General features: G+C 35.6%; 2 protein-coding genes across 5 annotated transcripts in view; both read right to left on the reverse strand.

Annotated features, from left to right (window-relative positions):
* The window catches only part of LOC107684922 (condensin-2 complex subunit G2-like), a 25,650-nt gene extending 23,816 nt beyond the window's left edge, over positions 1–1,834 (reverse strand). The window contains exons 1-4 of the mRNA XM_016481310.1: positions 1,757–1,834; positions 1,193–1,283; positions 401–538; positions 190–304 (exon numbers count right to left, since the gene is read on the reverse strand). Of these exons, the coding sequence (XP_016336796.1) occupies positions 190–304; positions 401–538; positions 1,193–1,270 (331 nt within the window). The 5' untranslated portion in view covers positions 1,271–1,283; positions 1,757–1,834. The remainder of the gene's footprint in view (positions 1–189; positions 305–400; positions 539–1,192; positions 1,284–1,756) is intronic.
* A 2,243-nt stretch (positions 1,835–4,077) lies between these two features.
* Positions 4,078–12,463, reverse strand: part of esyt2b (extended synaptotagmin-like protein 2b) — a 19,116-nt gene continuing 10,730 nt past the window's right edge. For 2 of the 4 annotated variants that reach the window (XM_016481236.1, XM_016481216.1), the window contains 11 exons: positions 11,965–12,045; positions 10,477–10,533; positions 9,843–9,917; positions 9,675–9,761; positions 9,150–9,311; positions 8,684–9,048; positions 7,559–7,657; positions 7,131–7,262; positions 5,781–5,886; positions 5,632–5,681; positions 4,078–5,552 (listed from right to left, as the gene is read on the reverse strand). In XM_016481236.1, the coding sequence (XP_016336722.1) occupies positions 5,507–5,552; positions 5,632–5,681; positions 5,781–5,886; positions 7,131–7,262; positions 7,559–7,657; positions 8,684–9,048; positions 9,150–9,311; positions 9,675–9,761; positions 9,843–9,917; positions 10,477–10,533; positions 11,965–12,045 (1,260 nt within the window). In that variant the 3' untranslated portion in view covers positions 4,078–5,506. The remainder of the gene's footprint in view (positions 5,553–5,631; positions 5,682–5,780; positions 5,887–7,130; positions 7,263–7,558; positions 7,658–8,683; positions 9,049–9,149; positions 9,312–9,674; positions 9,762–9,842; positions 9,918–10,476; positions 10,534–11,964; positions 12,046–12,463) is intronic. The other 2 variants (XM_016481222.1, XM_016481229.1) reach the window with 2 other exon arrangements.

The raw sequence follows: 12,463 nt of genomic DNA on the forward strand, positions 1-12,463 counted from the left end.
ATATATATATATATAGCTGATTGGATGTATGTATAAATATTTGATAAAATCTGATAAAATTATTAAGCATCCACAAATAGTTTAAAGTCAGATAACATTTTAAGAAAACTAAAAAAAACATTAAAAAGTCAAGACTTTCACAACATTTTCTAATGACTAGATATTTAATGATGATTTACAAGTACTTACAGTTTAGCATCTGAGCACATTCGAGAAGGGAAGTATAGTTGTCATTTTCCTGCAAAATGTCTACAGAGACTGTAGAAACAATCGTAACGCCCTCTATTACTGCCATTGTCTGTATCTGAAAAGGAAACAAGAACAAACTACCTGTCATTTTGACACATTCCCTAAAAAAGCTCTTGGTTTTCTGTCTCTTTCGAAACATTAGCAGTCTTACCTGTTCCTCAGAAATCTCCACCTCCATGTCACCTGCGTCCTCCTCGGCTCCAGTGATCCAGCGCTCTGGAGGGTGAGCAGTGAGGCTGTGCTGCAGCAACTTCAGCTGTCTCTCCCACAACTCCTGCCTCTGACTCCTCTGCACACCAAATACTGTTCTTTTTAGCAGCATCATATGACCCCTTTAAAAAGAATTTACTTAACCTCAAACTGAATGTAATGTTTCTGGACACTTAACTGCATGTTATTTTTAATTAAATGCTATTAGTACCTCTTTATATGTTATTTCATAATTATTTCTATTGTCTCTATTATTATTGTCTCTACTGCATTATTTCTATTGTGCAATATGTTTAAAGTGTACTGTCAAATGTACTGACAAACATTTATGGTAAACTAAACATTTTAATGTAGTTTCTACTGAAAAGTTGTGTCATGTAGTTAAATATATTTGTAATGATAATTTTGCTATTTAGTACATTTAAATCATTTTCTTATGTAATATTTAATAACTCACTACAAATAAAACTAAAAACAAGTACGTGTTTTAGTATTAGACAACTCAAAAAATTTGCTTATTTAAAGCATGTCAAAACGATTGTGCACTTAAGTGTGTTTAAGTAACAGTCATGAAAATATAATCTCTTAAGTAATCTTAAATGGTCTTTTGGTTATATTATTACTTTATTTGCAAGTACAGTTTTTTATGTAACGTTACTTCAAAGGTTTGAATCTCACTACACGTGCACATTCAATACACTTACTGGCAGAGAGCGTTGTAAACACGACTCACATGTAATCTGATGAAGTTCAGAAAATCCTGGACGTGCTCATGATGCACAGATTCCAGAAACTGCTTTCGTTTCGACATTTCGCTTACAGTCCTACCAGACAGAAGAGAAACAGAAACACAATTACTACCAGAGCCGTTGAGAGAGATGGCTCTGATTACTACGCACTTCGGCGAGTAACACTTATGTTTTATTTTATATTATTGTCCGTTCACAGCAGGGGCGTAACGTTAGCACCAAACGTTGGGTCCCGGTCACACAACCAAGGAGGTGGGCCCCTCATAACACAACACCACATCACTCATATTAACAATAATAATCAGTATATTATGTGCCCCCTACTCGCCAAGGGCCCCTGTTACTCAGTTCCACTATTACCCCCTGTCCGACGCCCCTGGTTCACAGGATGAGGTTATGTATGCAACAGCGCAAGTATTAATATAACATTAGCTTCGACACGGAAGGCTTTTGTTTCGCATACGCAGAACAAAGCATTATTTCCTAAACTATATCAGCTCATATAACAGCAAATTACAAATATATATTTTCCATCAGAGCACACCTACCGAGTTGTTTACTCCGTCCGTTTCAATGTTCACCCGCTCAAAATTAAAGAAGCGTCATGACGTCAGGCGTAACGTTTCATCCTCGGCGTGCTGATGTGACAGCGCCACCTGCTGGAGGGGAGATGGACGGCGCTTGAGTTTAAATGCAATGGAGTTCATCGATATCTCTATTAAAAAATATTTTCTAAATTCTGTATAACGTTATTTATATGATTCTTAACACGCATCCATCCTGGAATGGTCGAACTGAGACCTGTAGAAGAGAGTCTTGCATCTGTCCCCAGTCCCAAGCAATCAGATGTTGATGACCACAGCTGTACATCTAAAAATGTTGCCTCTGTTGGAACACAGTGGGAAGACCACATCTTCGAGGAGCATTGTTACATCAAGAGACAACACATTGTAACTTATGTAAACCAGTCAACGCAGTGCGATACATTCAAGCCTCCTACTCTGATGAACGACTATGACTCAAATCTGTACTCTCCACAGATTTACGCTCCCTCTCCACACATTTCATACCCTTGTAGCTGTTTTGCGTCCCCATGAGAATCTGGCTTACCAGACCGAAATTGAACAGCAAATCTTGCTCACACTAATGAAGCTGAAATTAAACCTATTAATAGAAGATCTACACTAAAGAAGCTGAAATTAAACCTATTAATAGAAGATCTAGCAATTCAATTTCCGTATATCAGTGAGTAAAGTGAGCAGGATCATTTCTTTTTGGATTGACACCATGGCTGCAGTCTTGAAGGATCTGATACCATGGCTCCCCAAAGAAACCATCAGGGCCACAACACCAGAGGCATACAAGCAACATTATCCCAATGTTACCTGTATCTTAGACTGCAGTGAAAGTGAAGTCCAAAGACCAGGGAACCTAGACTCAAGGTCTGAATCGTACAGCCACTACTATGCTTGCAACACTATCAAGTATTTAGTGGCTATTGCACCATGTGGTCTAGTAATGTTTATATCTGCAGCATATGGGGGTCGCTGTAGTGACAAATTTATCACATGTGATTCTGGCATTCTTGAATATCTCCATCCAGGAGATGAAGTGATGGTGGACAGGGGTTTTTGATACATTGGCATTGTAGCATTTTTCCAAAAAGACTGTTTTTTAATTCAAAAAGTGGTTTTGTATCTGAAGAATTGACTCTCTCCCTGAAGTCTTGATGTGTGTCATAGTTTGGTGTAGATGGTAGCCTTTCTCCCTCCCTTGTTGATGATGCACCATATACATCATCAGCTTTGTGACGTCTAAATGTCATCTGACTAATTCTTTTCTGTTCAAGGTTTCTTCTGGTTCCTGCATTCCATCTAGCAAATCTGTAATGGGAACGCGCCTACTGTTTCAGAGCGCGAATCAAACCGGCCAGGTCACGTGGTTTTAGCAAACGAAGCTTCATTACGTCACACTGTTTCCGAAACGTTTCGAAACTCCGATGGTTCACCACTAGGGGGTGTTGATCTCAAAGTGATGTTGTGGGTTAAACAAAAGATAACTTCCCTTTAACACGGATGGCTATACAGTTTAAAAAATGAGTAAAAACACATTGTAGGTTGTCTTTCAACCTACAAATCACATCATACCTTAAAGATAACAAGATGAGCTTACGATAGAATTAAATCCACCTCCTTCTCCTGACTGATAACACTACTCTTGCCTGCTGGTTTTCATAGATGGCTATAATGAAAACACTTAATTAATTAAATAATTAAATAAATCAATTAATTAAATAATTAATTAAATTCATTGTGTGTTGAGTTTGATTATACTTAAATGAAACACATAACACAAGCACTAATATTTAATAGTATTTAAGTGTTTATTATTTATTTAAAAAAAAATGGTGTTTCTAAAAAAACATTTCCATTTGTTTTGTAAGTTTGGTCCGAGTTCTTTACAAGGTTTTCACCAGCAGGTGTCGTTTTTCGAAGCAACTGGTTCAATTGATTCTATGCTTCGAAAAGCTTCGTTTCTCCCATCACTAGCTTAAACACCTTCCACACAAATTTATCAAAATATTCCTGGGATTTGGTGCATTTTATGTCCCCAGTAAAGATCATGATATTATTGCCTTAAAAATTTCAACAACATCAATTTTGAAGTTGTCTTTGATATAAAACACCTTGTGAACTTTAAGCATATTTACGTTTTTATTTATAGCTATATAATTCTAAACATTTCACAGCATTTTAAACCACCAAATATCACCATTTTTACTATGTCCCCAGGCCCGCGGTCTGCCATTTTGATAAGTACAACACTCAGAAAACCTAACAGGCTGGACACATTTAGTGTACATAGCGATAGTGACAGCGATTGATGTTTAAGTTGAAGAAGTGGTGTATTTAAACTTTTTTTTACATTTTAAAGGTTAAATTTTACATATACATAAATATTTAAAATTGTTGTTCATTTGTCCCTAACAGGGTGGACGTTTTTGGACCACCTCCTCATTTAATTTGGCTTATAATTGCTTGAATTTATATACCTAAGGTTGTATATACCATATATTTATATACCAATTTATTTTTCACTTTTTACAGCTCCCTATCAGGATTGCACAAGAATTTACTAAAACATTTTTTTTTTTTTAGTGTTATGATGTCAAAAAGGCACTGAATCCCAGGAATGACCCGGCCTTAAAAACAAAAGTACAAATAGACACAAAATTAAAATAACTGTTTAAACAATTAAGGTAATAACATGCATTCAGGCCCTTCAACTCTAAAATGGGTTAAAGTTACAAGTTCATTGTGATTCATGTTGCATTTCATATTTTAATTATATCATGCATAATGCATAGAGAAGAATAAGGCTGGAAAACATATCAACAGCCATTTCACAGTCTTGAAACAATCCAAAACACTTTGTAACCAAGCTATTATCATCTTACAAATGTCGCATACTAAAAACACATTTTGCTTTTCCTCATAAAACTCTTGCAGACAAAACGGGTATCAAACATTTCTTTACAGGCTGTTCATCTTGTGTTGTGCAACAGGATACAGTAAAATACTTTAAAAATAAATTATCAATGGATCATTTATGAAGAGCTGAACATAGCTTGGTTTTTCTGTAACTGTAAAAATCTAAAGAAAAAAAATCTAAAGAAAAGGAAATGTTCATACATACATATATACATACATACGTATAGCCTTTCTTTTGCACTTGCAACCTTGCAACCATGTCTTTGGCCACGTGTTTTGTGTAATATACTGCCTCAAACAAACAACAATGCTACAATAACATGTCTGACTTACCAGCAACATAACATTTTTTTCTGATTGATTGCTTACAAAACATAGTATTAAAAAGAAATCAAAAAGTTTAATAATATTATCAAAATAACTTGAATACAATAAATAAAGGCACATTTAATAATAAATCTAATGATCTTTTTGTCTACTGTTGTTTCATAACTTCATGGGCAACCATTTTTATCTGATAAAAAGTGAAGTTATGCGACCAAACACCAATAAGATGAATAAAAGGATAAAATAAAAAAGACTATCAGATTGAAAGTAAGCGGGACAGATGCTTCAGGTGGCAATTTTAGCTTTGGTGAGAATGAGAGAGACACTTTGTAGGCCAGTGTAAATCCCAGTAGAAGTAGCCTGGTTTAGTTAGTCCAGCACTGCTCTTCTGCTACTAAAGCCTCTACATTATCCTGTGCATGCCGTGACATGTCCCAGTTATCTGCTGTTCCATTCATTTCTGCTTTCTAGCATGGACCACTACATCTGAATTATCTTCTTCGAGCCATCCTCCGTTAGATGATACCTGAGAGATAAAGGAAGCTTTTGTAATCAAGAAAAAGTACATTTACAAGAGTGACTGTATGAATAAATGAGAATCACACCATTGAGTCCATCCTTTCGAAATGTCTTCACTTGCCAAGTCCACAAGTGCCTATGACAAAGACAGCTGTAAGCCTCCATAAAAATCCAGTGATCAGCTGAATGAGAAAAAGTACGTAGGACTGTGAATCCATCAATGTTTTTTTTTTACCTTGCCTAGTAGTACTTTGTGTTTGGACAACAGTCCTCCTCCATTCTTGACAGCGACATCCAAAGTTCTCCTGTGCAGTTCCACTATAGACACACTGAACTCAAAGCTGACAAAAGTAACACAACAAGATAGTAACTGTTACTGCAGTTACTGGTTTACTATGCTACATGCATCTCTGCACTTGAATATGCAGGCAACTGGGATCATAAAACCTTCAGTAATGCAATTATACAAAAAGAACATTTCTCAGAAACATTGGCAGTTGCATCATACAGAATATTATAAAGTCTTGGTTGACTTGGTTTGGAGGGTAAAACAGTTAGCTAGCTCTGTTCAGTAAGAAGCTCCGCTGTGGATTTAATATGAAGGGAATGTCATGCAAATGCATACAGCAAGATAAACAGCAGACACGAATTGGATCTGGTGGGTCCTCTTCTCATTTGAATGCAATTTAAATTAGTTAAAGACGTCACTATGTCTGTAACCACATTAGGTTTGACGTGAATACTATCAGTAAAATGTATATTAGTATGCTAAGACAATTAGCAAAAGTTCTAAAAAAAAAAAAAAAACACTAATATATTACAGACTTTATATATCAGGATTTTTTCAATCCTTTTTCAGGATTGTGAAAAAGAAGTGTGCTTAATTGTACTAAATGTGCAGTGTACTTCAAAAATTAAAAGCCTAATAAAAAAAAAAAAACTGTACTGTCAAGATTTTTTTTAATGAAATGTTTAATAATGTTTTAATAATCTATTGTTGCGTTTAAATAAATACATTTCATTTATGTATTATGTTGACTACCATACTAAAGCACATGTAGAGTACTTGATTTTTTATTTTAACTGTAGTGTGTAATTCGATATTACGATATCAAGTAAATATAGTTTAAATTTAATGAACTGCTACTTCATTATTACAAATGTGTAATTGCAAATATATGTAAATACATTACATATGTTTCATAAGTTTCAATAGAAATTGCATCAGTACTATAAATGCTTGTTAGTATTTCTCAAACATATTTCAAGACAATAGAAGTAATTATAAATTTACATAAAGATGTACTTAAGTCTTATTAAAGTGGGTCAAAAACATTCTAAAGTTCAGCTAAATGCATTTCATATGAATTTAAACTACAACACATTTTCATTTAATTGCAATTAAGTGTCAGAAAACATAATCCGTTTGCACTTGCGTACATTCTTTCCTTAATAAGTAATCTTGTAAAAAAAGATGTACACTTTAGAAAACTTTTTCTTTTGTACCAATTATAAAAGGTCTTTTGAACCAATTATTATAAAGGACCTAATTTGAAATGGTCTGTGTGCTTAGTGTGTTTCTTACGACTGGTCGTAGATAGGATTGAGTGTCTTCTTGAGTGTGCTGGTTTTTCTGCAGCCACTCCGGCTCTTGTCTGGTAACAGGTACAGACGGATGTATGGGTCTGAACCATCTTTAGTCAGTGCTATGAGGTTTCTGTGATTAAGACACAAGGAAACATATTCACACAAAAGCAAAAGTAGTATTTTCACAAGGACTTGTTGAATCACATTTATACAAATTCAAACATATAAATGCAAACACATGTCCCTCATTATTTGCACACACTGTTGTTGATGTTCAAGAGAGTTAAAAAAAAAAAAAAAACACTAATATACTGGATGTGTTCAATGTAAAAGTAAAAAATAGGCTAAAATTAGCAAACAAAATGATTGGAAATGGTACTATAAAACACAGAAAGATGAAGGTTAATGTGTATGTGGCAGTCTCACCTGCAGGCATGAACCACTACAATAAGTTTATTTCTTTGTGAGCTGTGTCGGATAGTGAGCTGGACTTCACCGAGTGGATACTGTCTCAGCCCAGAGCCGCTGTAACAGAAACAGCAAGTTTATCTGACAGTGTGTGAGAGCGAGTTAAGAAATTGTTTTTCTTCTGACAATTCAACATGAATTCAAAATACAGTATATTTACAATATTTACTTTAAGGCTGCATTTATTTGCTAAAAAATACAGTAAAAACAATATTGCTAAATATGATTACTATTTAAAAATAACTGTTTTCTATTTTAATATATTTTAAAATGCAATCTATTCCTGTGATGACAAAGCTGCATTTTCAGCAGCCATTATTCCAGCCTTTGTTGTTACATGATCCTTCAGAAATCAGGATTCTTTGATAAATAGAAAATTTCAAGAACAGTACTTACTGTATTTGAAACAGAAATATTTTGTAACATTACAGATGTCTGTACTGTCATGTTTGATCAATGTAATGCATCCTTGCTGAACAAAATTATTAATTTCTTTCAAAAAATATAAAAAAATCACTGGCCACAAACTTTTGAATGGTAGTCTGTAATATTTAGTATGAATATGCAACATTCCTGCCAAAATACTCCAGTTTGTGTAAACTCGTGGAAATGTTTGTTTGGATTGAAAATCCTCCTACATTATGTCTGTGTTTTCTCCAGTTTTCCTCAGTGTGGTTTAGATTGTTGGGTCTGTTTAATACAGTTTCAACTATCTGAGCAACTTGGATGTCATAAGTGGTTTGTAACGGAATCAGCGACAAATACAAATGGATCATGTCACGCTTCCCACTGTTTCACTGCTCAAATTGGTCTGGGTGGCTCAGCAGAGACCAATCTGCTCAGCGCTATCCAGTCAGGCATGCCGTGTTGTTCATTGGGCAGTGCAGATAAATGGTTTACACTGCACTGGGTACTACTTGTGTCTCACTTTTGGCTATATTTTGGCTTTTAGTGTTTCTCAAACACAGCAGAAAATAGTCACCAGTGTGGCTTCTAACAAAATTGAATTACACTGACAGGAAAAAAGCAAAACCCAAACAACTTCTGTATATAGGTATCAGCGTGTCACGGACACAGACTCACTTTTGTAGCTTCTGTAACCTCTGCTGCAGTTCCAGTGTGCCAGACGGCAGTGAAATGTCAGAGGCCAGACTAGGTGTAGAGTCTCTGTGAGACTGATGCTTGTGCAAGCTGCTTATCTCCAGACTGGAGATGCTGCGGCCTGCCTCTGCTAACCGCACCGGGGAGCCATCAGATCCTCTTTTCCCATGAGGGGTGTCCGGTGCGAGGGTACAAGATGGGTTTTGTGATGGCTGGATGACTGTGGAGTTGCTGGTGCTAGTGACTGTTTGAGGTTGAGGAGTCACGCAAGAGTTATTCTGACTACTGTGTCTGACCCGGACAGAAGACGGCTGGCTGGATGTGACCTCCTTCTCTAAACAGAGGACCTGTTTACACAAAAACATATTTATATGGAAAAAACATACTGACACAAGTGCTGAAATGAGACAATGACACAAAAATGAGACAATATCTTTTGATAGCATACAGACACACCAACCCTGAGAGCCATTTTGAGTTTGAGGGTGCTGCTGGGGCCAGAGTTCTGCAGGGGGAACTGCTGATTCAGCGTCATATCTGCCTCCTTCAGGAGAGAAGCAACTGCCACCCGCACACTACCCAGAGAGCACTTGTGCTTACTATCCCTCACCTGAGACACACAAACAACATCTATGGAATACGCTGTCTACAATCTTTTGAGGAGTTCTCAAAATGAACAGTAAATAATTCTAACCAACTCTACATTATAGCAATACATTTGACACTGATGATATACACTATCGTTCAAAAGTTTGGGTCTGAAGGATTTTTTCATGTTTTGAAAGGAGTAATAATCATCTTTACTGTAACCTTTTACCAATTTAATGTGTCCATGTAGAATCAAAGTATTAATTTCTTTTTTTTAAATCTTAAACTTTTGAAGCCCTAGTGTAAGCTACAGTAGACTTACATCATTAACATTATCTTAGTAATTTTAATATTCATGCTTTTGGGGTGTTCCCTTCTAGAATACCTCAATTTCCAGTTCCTGAGTGCGGGGGTTGTTGATAAGGAAGTGAAAAGCCTCCTCCCACAGCGGCTCACTAGTTTTAAACCTCACCTGAAAATCAGGAGCAAAACAGGACTGGATATATGTATATTTCTAGTCTTGAACATGTTAAAGCCGATTAATGAATGTTACCTTGCTTGTGTACATCTTTTGTCCTACAGTCAGTTTGACAAAAGGATTTGGATCTATGCTCACTTTTTTCCCAGACTGTTGAACAAAAATAGAAAGAAAACATTCAATTGTACAGTATGATATGACATACCAAATATGACAGTCAACAAAATCTACTTCAGCTCTTTGGTAACATGAGCTGATTATACTAGCCTGGTTCATTATAATTACATCATAGCTCATTTAGCCTTTTAAAAGTTATGTTCTTACTACTAGTGCTTCGTTGTAATAAGGTTATTTTAAACTCATCTATAAAAATGTAAATACCAGCAATCTAAAGGCAAAAAGCCTCGTTTAATTTTCTCAATTCAATAAAGACATGAATAAATTAAGTAAAACAACTTATACAGTAGTATATTTATAAAAATATATATATATATTTAAAGTATATTTGTACTTCTATAACATCTGCTAAATCTTTAAACACATGCAGTGGGGCATGAGAGAAGAATACATAGGAGAAGCAATTAAAAAATAATCCGAAATCAAAGAATGAAACAAATAATAAAAGACGTGAAATCATGCTTGGGGTCCAGATGCAATGCAATGCTTGTTATGCATGTCACTGTATAAACGGCATGCAGTCTCAATGTACCTTCAGGCCTTTATAAGGGGGTTTGGGGACATCAGGGTTAAAGTCAAGAGGATTGGTCTTTCCACAGGAAGTATTGAGAGAAATTGAGAATAGGACGGTTAACATACAGCAAGAGGACATGCAAGAATGATAGTTCGATTGGTCCAGCCTTACAGATTTCTAATAAAAATTACAAATACATATGCATATCGAATCAGTGTAACAAGATTGGCAGGGACAAAAAGAGGAAAAAAAAAAGTTTTGTCCTTTCTCTTTAGACTGCTTACTAAGTCTAGATCAGGATACGTCAATCATATGTCTAAGAATGACCAAGCTGTATTTAGATCAATCATGTGACTTAATGTGACAGTAAAAATAAATGGGTGAATGAAAGCTATATATTTAAACCTTGGCTTCTGACAGTCTGATTAAACACAAAATACATGTAATAAAAATATACATACATACTCAGTTACTGAGCAATTAGAATGGGACAAAGAAATGTTATGCTCATAGTTTATTGGTTGACAATTACAAGCTACACATGCCCAACAGGCAGTGGTGGACGAAGTACACAAATCAAGTACTTGAGTAAAAGTATAGATACGTATAATAAAATATTACTCCCCGGCAAAAGTGGAAGTTTGCATGCATCAGATCAACGTACTCTGTGTTGTTCGTTTGTTACTAAAGAACAGCTTGAATGGAAGCAATGTCTACACACAAGGTTAGATAAACAGCTACAGCTAGATCAGGAGAACCAGGATGCAGATTACTGGCAAACTCACAAATAACGTTCTATAGAGAGAGTCGGGGTTCTCACAAAAGACTAGACCAGAGGCCCTCCTCTCCTTTAGGTTTCCACAGCCAAAGCTGCCCTCAAAGACACTCTTACAGTAGAGGAGGGAGGCACAATGTAAAGCACTAATAAAGTCGGCACTGTACATCAGTCGTCGCAAACTAATAATACATAATTCTATGGCCGCATAATTAAAAGGTGTCAGTTAAATAACAAACATTCCTTAAAATGATGTTTAGCCCACAAATTCCAATATTATTTTGGACTCCATTGACTTTCATTGTATGCACAAAAATAGTTGGACTACAAGATATCTTATTTTGTGTTCTGCAGAAGAAAGCAAGTTTTGGAACGACATGAGGGTGAATAAATGATGACAGATATTTCATATTTGGGTGAATAATATCTTTAGGGGGAAGCAAGACGATAATTGCACCTTGCAAGATACAGCCTGGGGAACAACATCAGTGCATGTAAATCATTAGGGTGTGTAAATCTGCAGCTTGTTCACATTTGTATTCATATCAAAGTAGACTATTATAGAACATAAATAACACTTTCAAGCATTTCATAAAAGTAGAACATAAAAATAATGAAACTGAAAGTAAACAAAAATGTAAAACATGTATCTGCTGCAGGACATCAGAAAATATTGTCCTATGACAGATCCTCAGACAGAATCTATGTACACTCCTCACTCTTGTTCTTACCGGCAAATTACTGGCAGAGTCCAGGTAAACAACTAGCAGAGCTGAGGAAAGATTTTCATTAGCCCTTATGCTCCTTAATACCTAATAAGATAGAAAAGAGCAAATGATGATGACAAAAATTAATCGATATGATGTTTAGCTAGTGTATGTTTAAACATGTCGGTGTCATTCGATGATTGTGTATGTGTATACCTGGTATTCCCTACATTATGGGGACCAAATGTCCCCACAAGGATAATAATACCAGTTAATTTTGACATTTGTTTGGTCCCCATGAATAAACAAGCTTATAAATCATACAGAATGAAGTTTTTTGAAAATCTGAAAATGCAGAAAGTTTTGAGGTAGGTTTAGGTTAAGCGGATAGAAAATATAGTTTGTACAGTATAAAAGCCATAAAAACTATAAAAACCATGGAATGTCCCATTAATGATAGGAATACCAGTGTGTGTGTGTTTGTGTGTGTGTGTGTGTGTGTGTGTGCGCGCACATACTTGAT

This window comes from Sinocyclocheilus anshuiensis, unplaced genomic scaffold, assembly GCF_001515605.1.
Source record: "Sinocyclocheilus anshuiensis isolate Anshui unplaced genomic scaffold, SAMN03320099.WGS_v1.1 scaffold613, whole genome shotgun sequence".
Classification (NCBI taxonomy): domain Eukaryota; kingdom Metazoa; phylum Chordata; class Actinopteri; order Cypriniformes; family Cyprinidae; genus Sinocyclocheilus; species Sinocyclocheilus anshuiensis.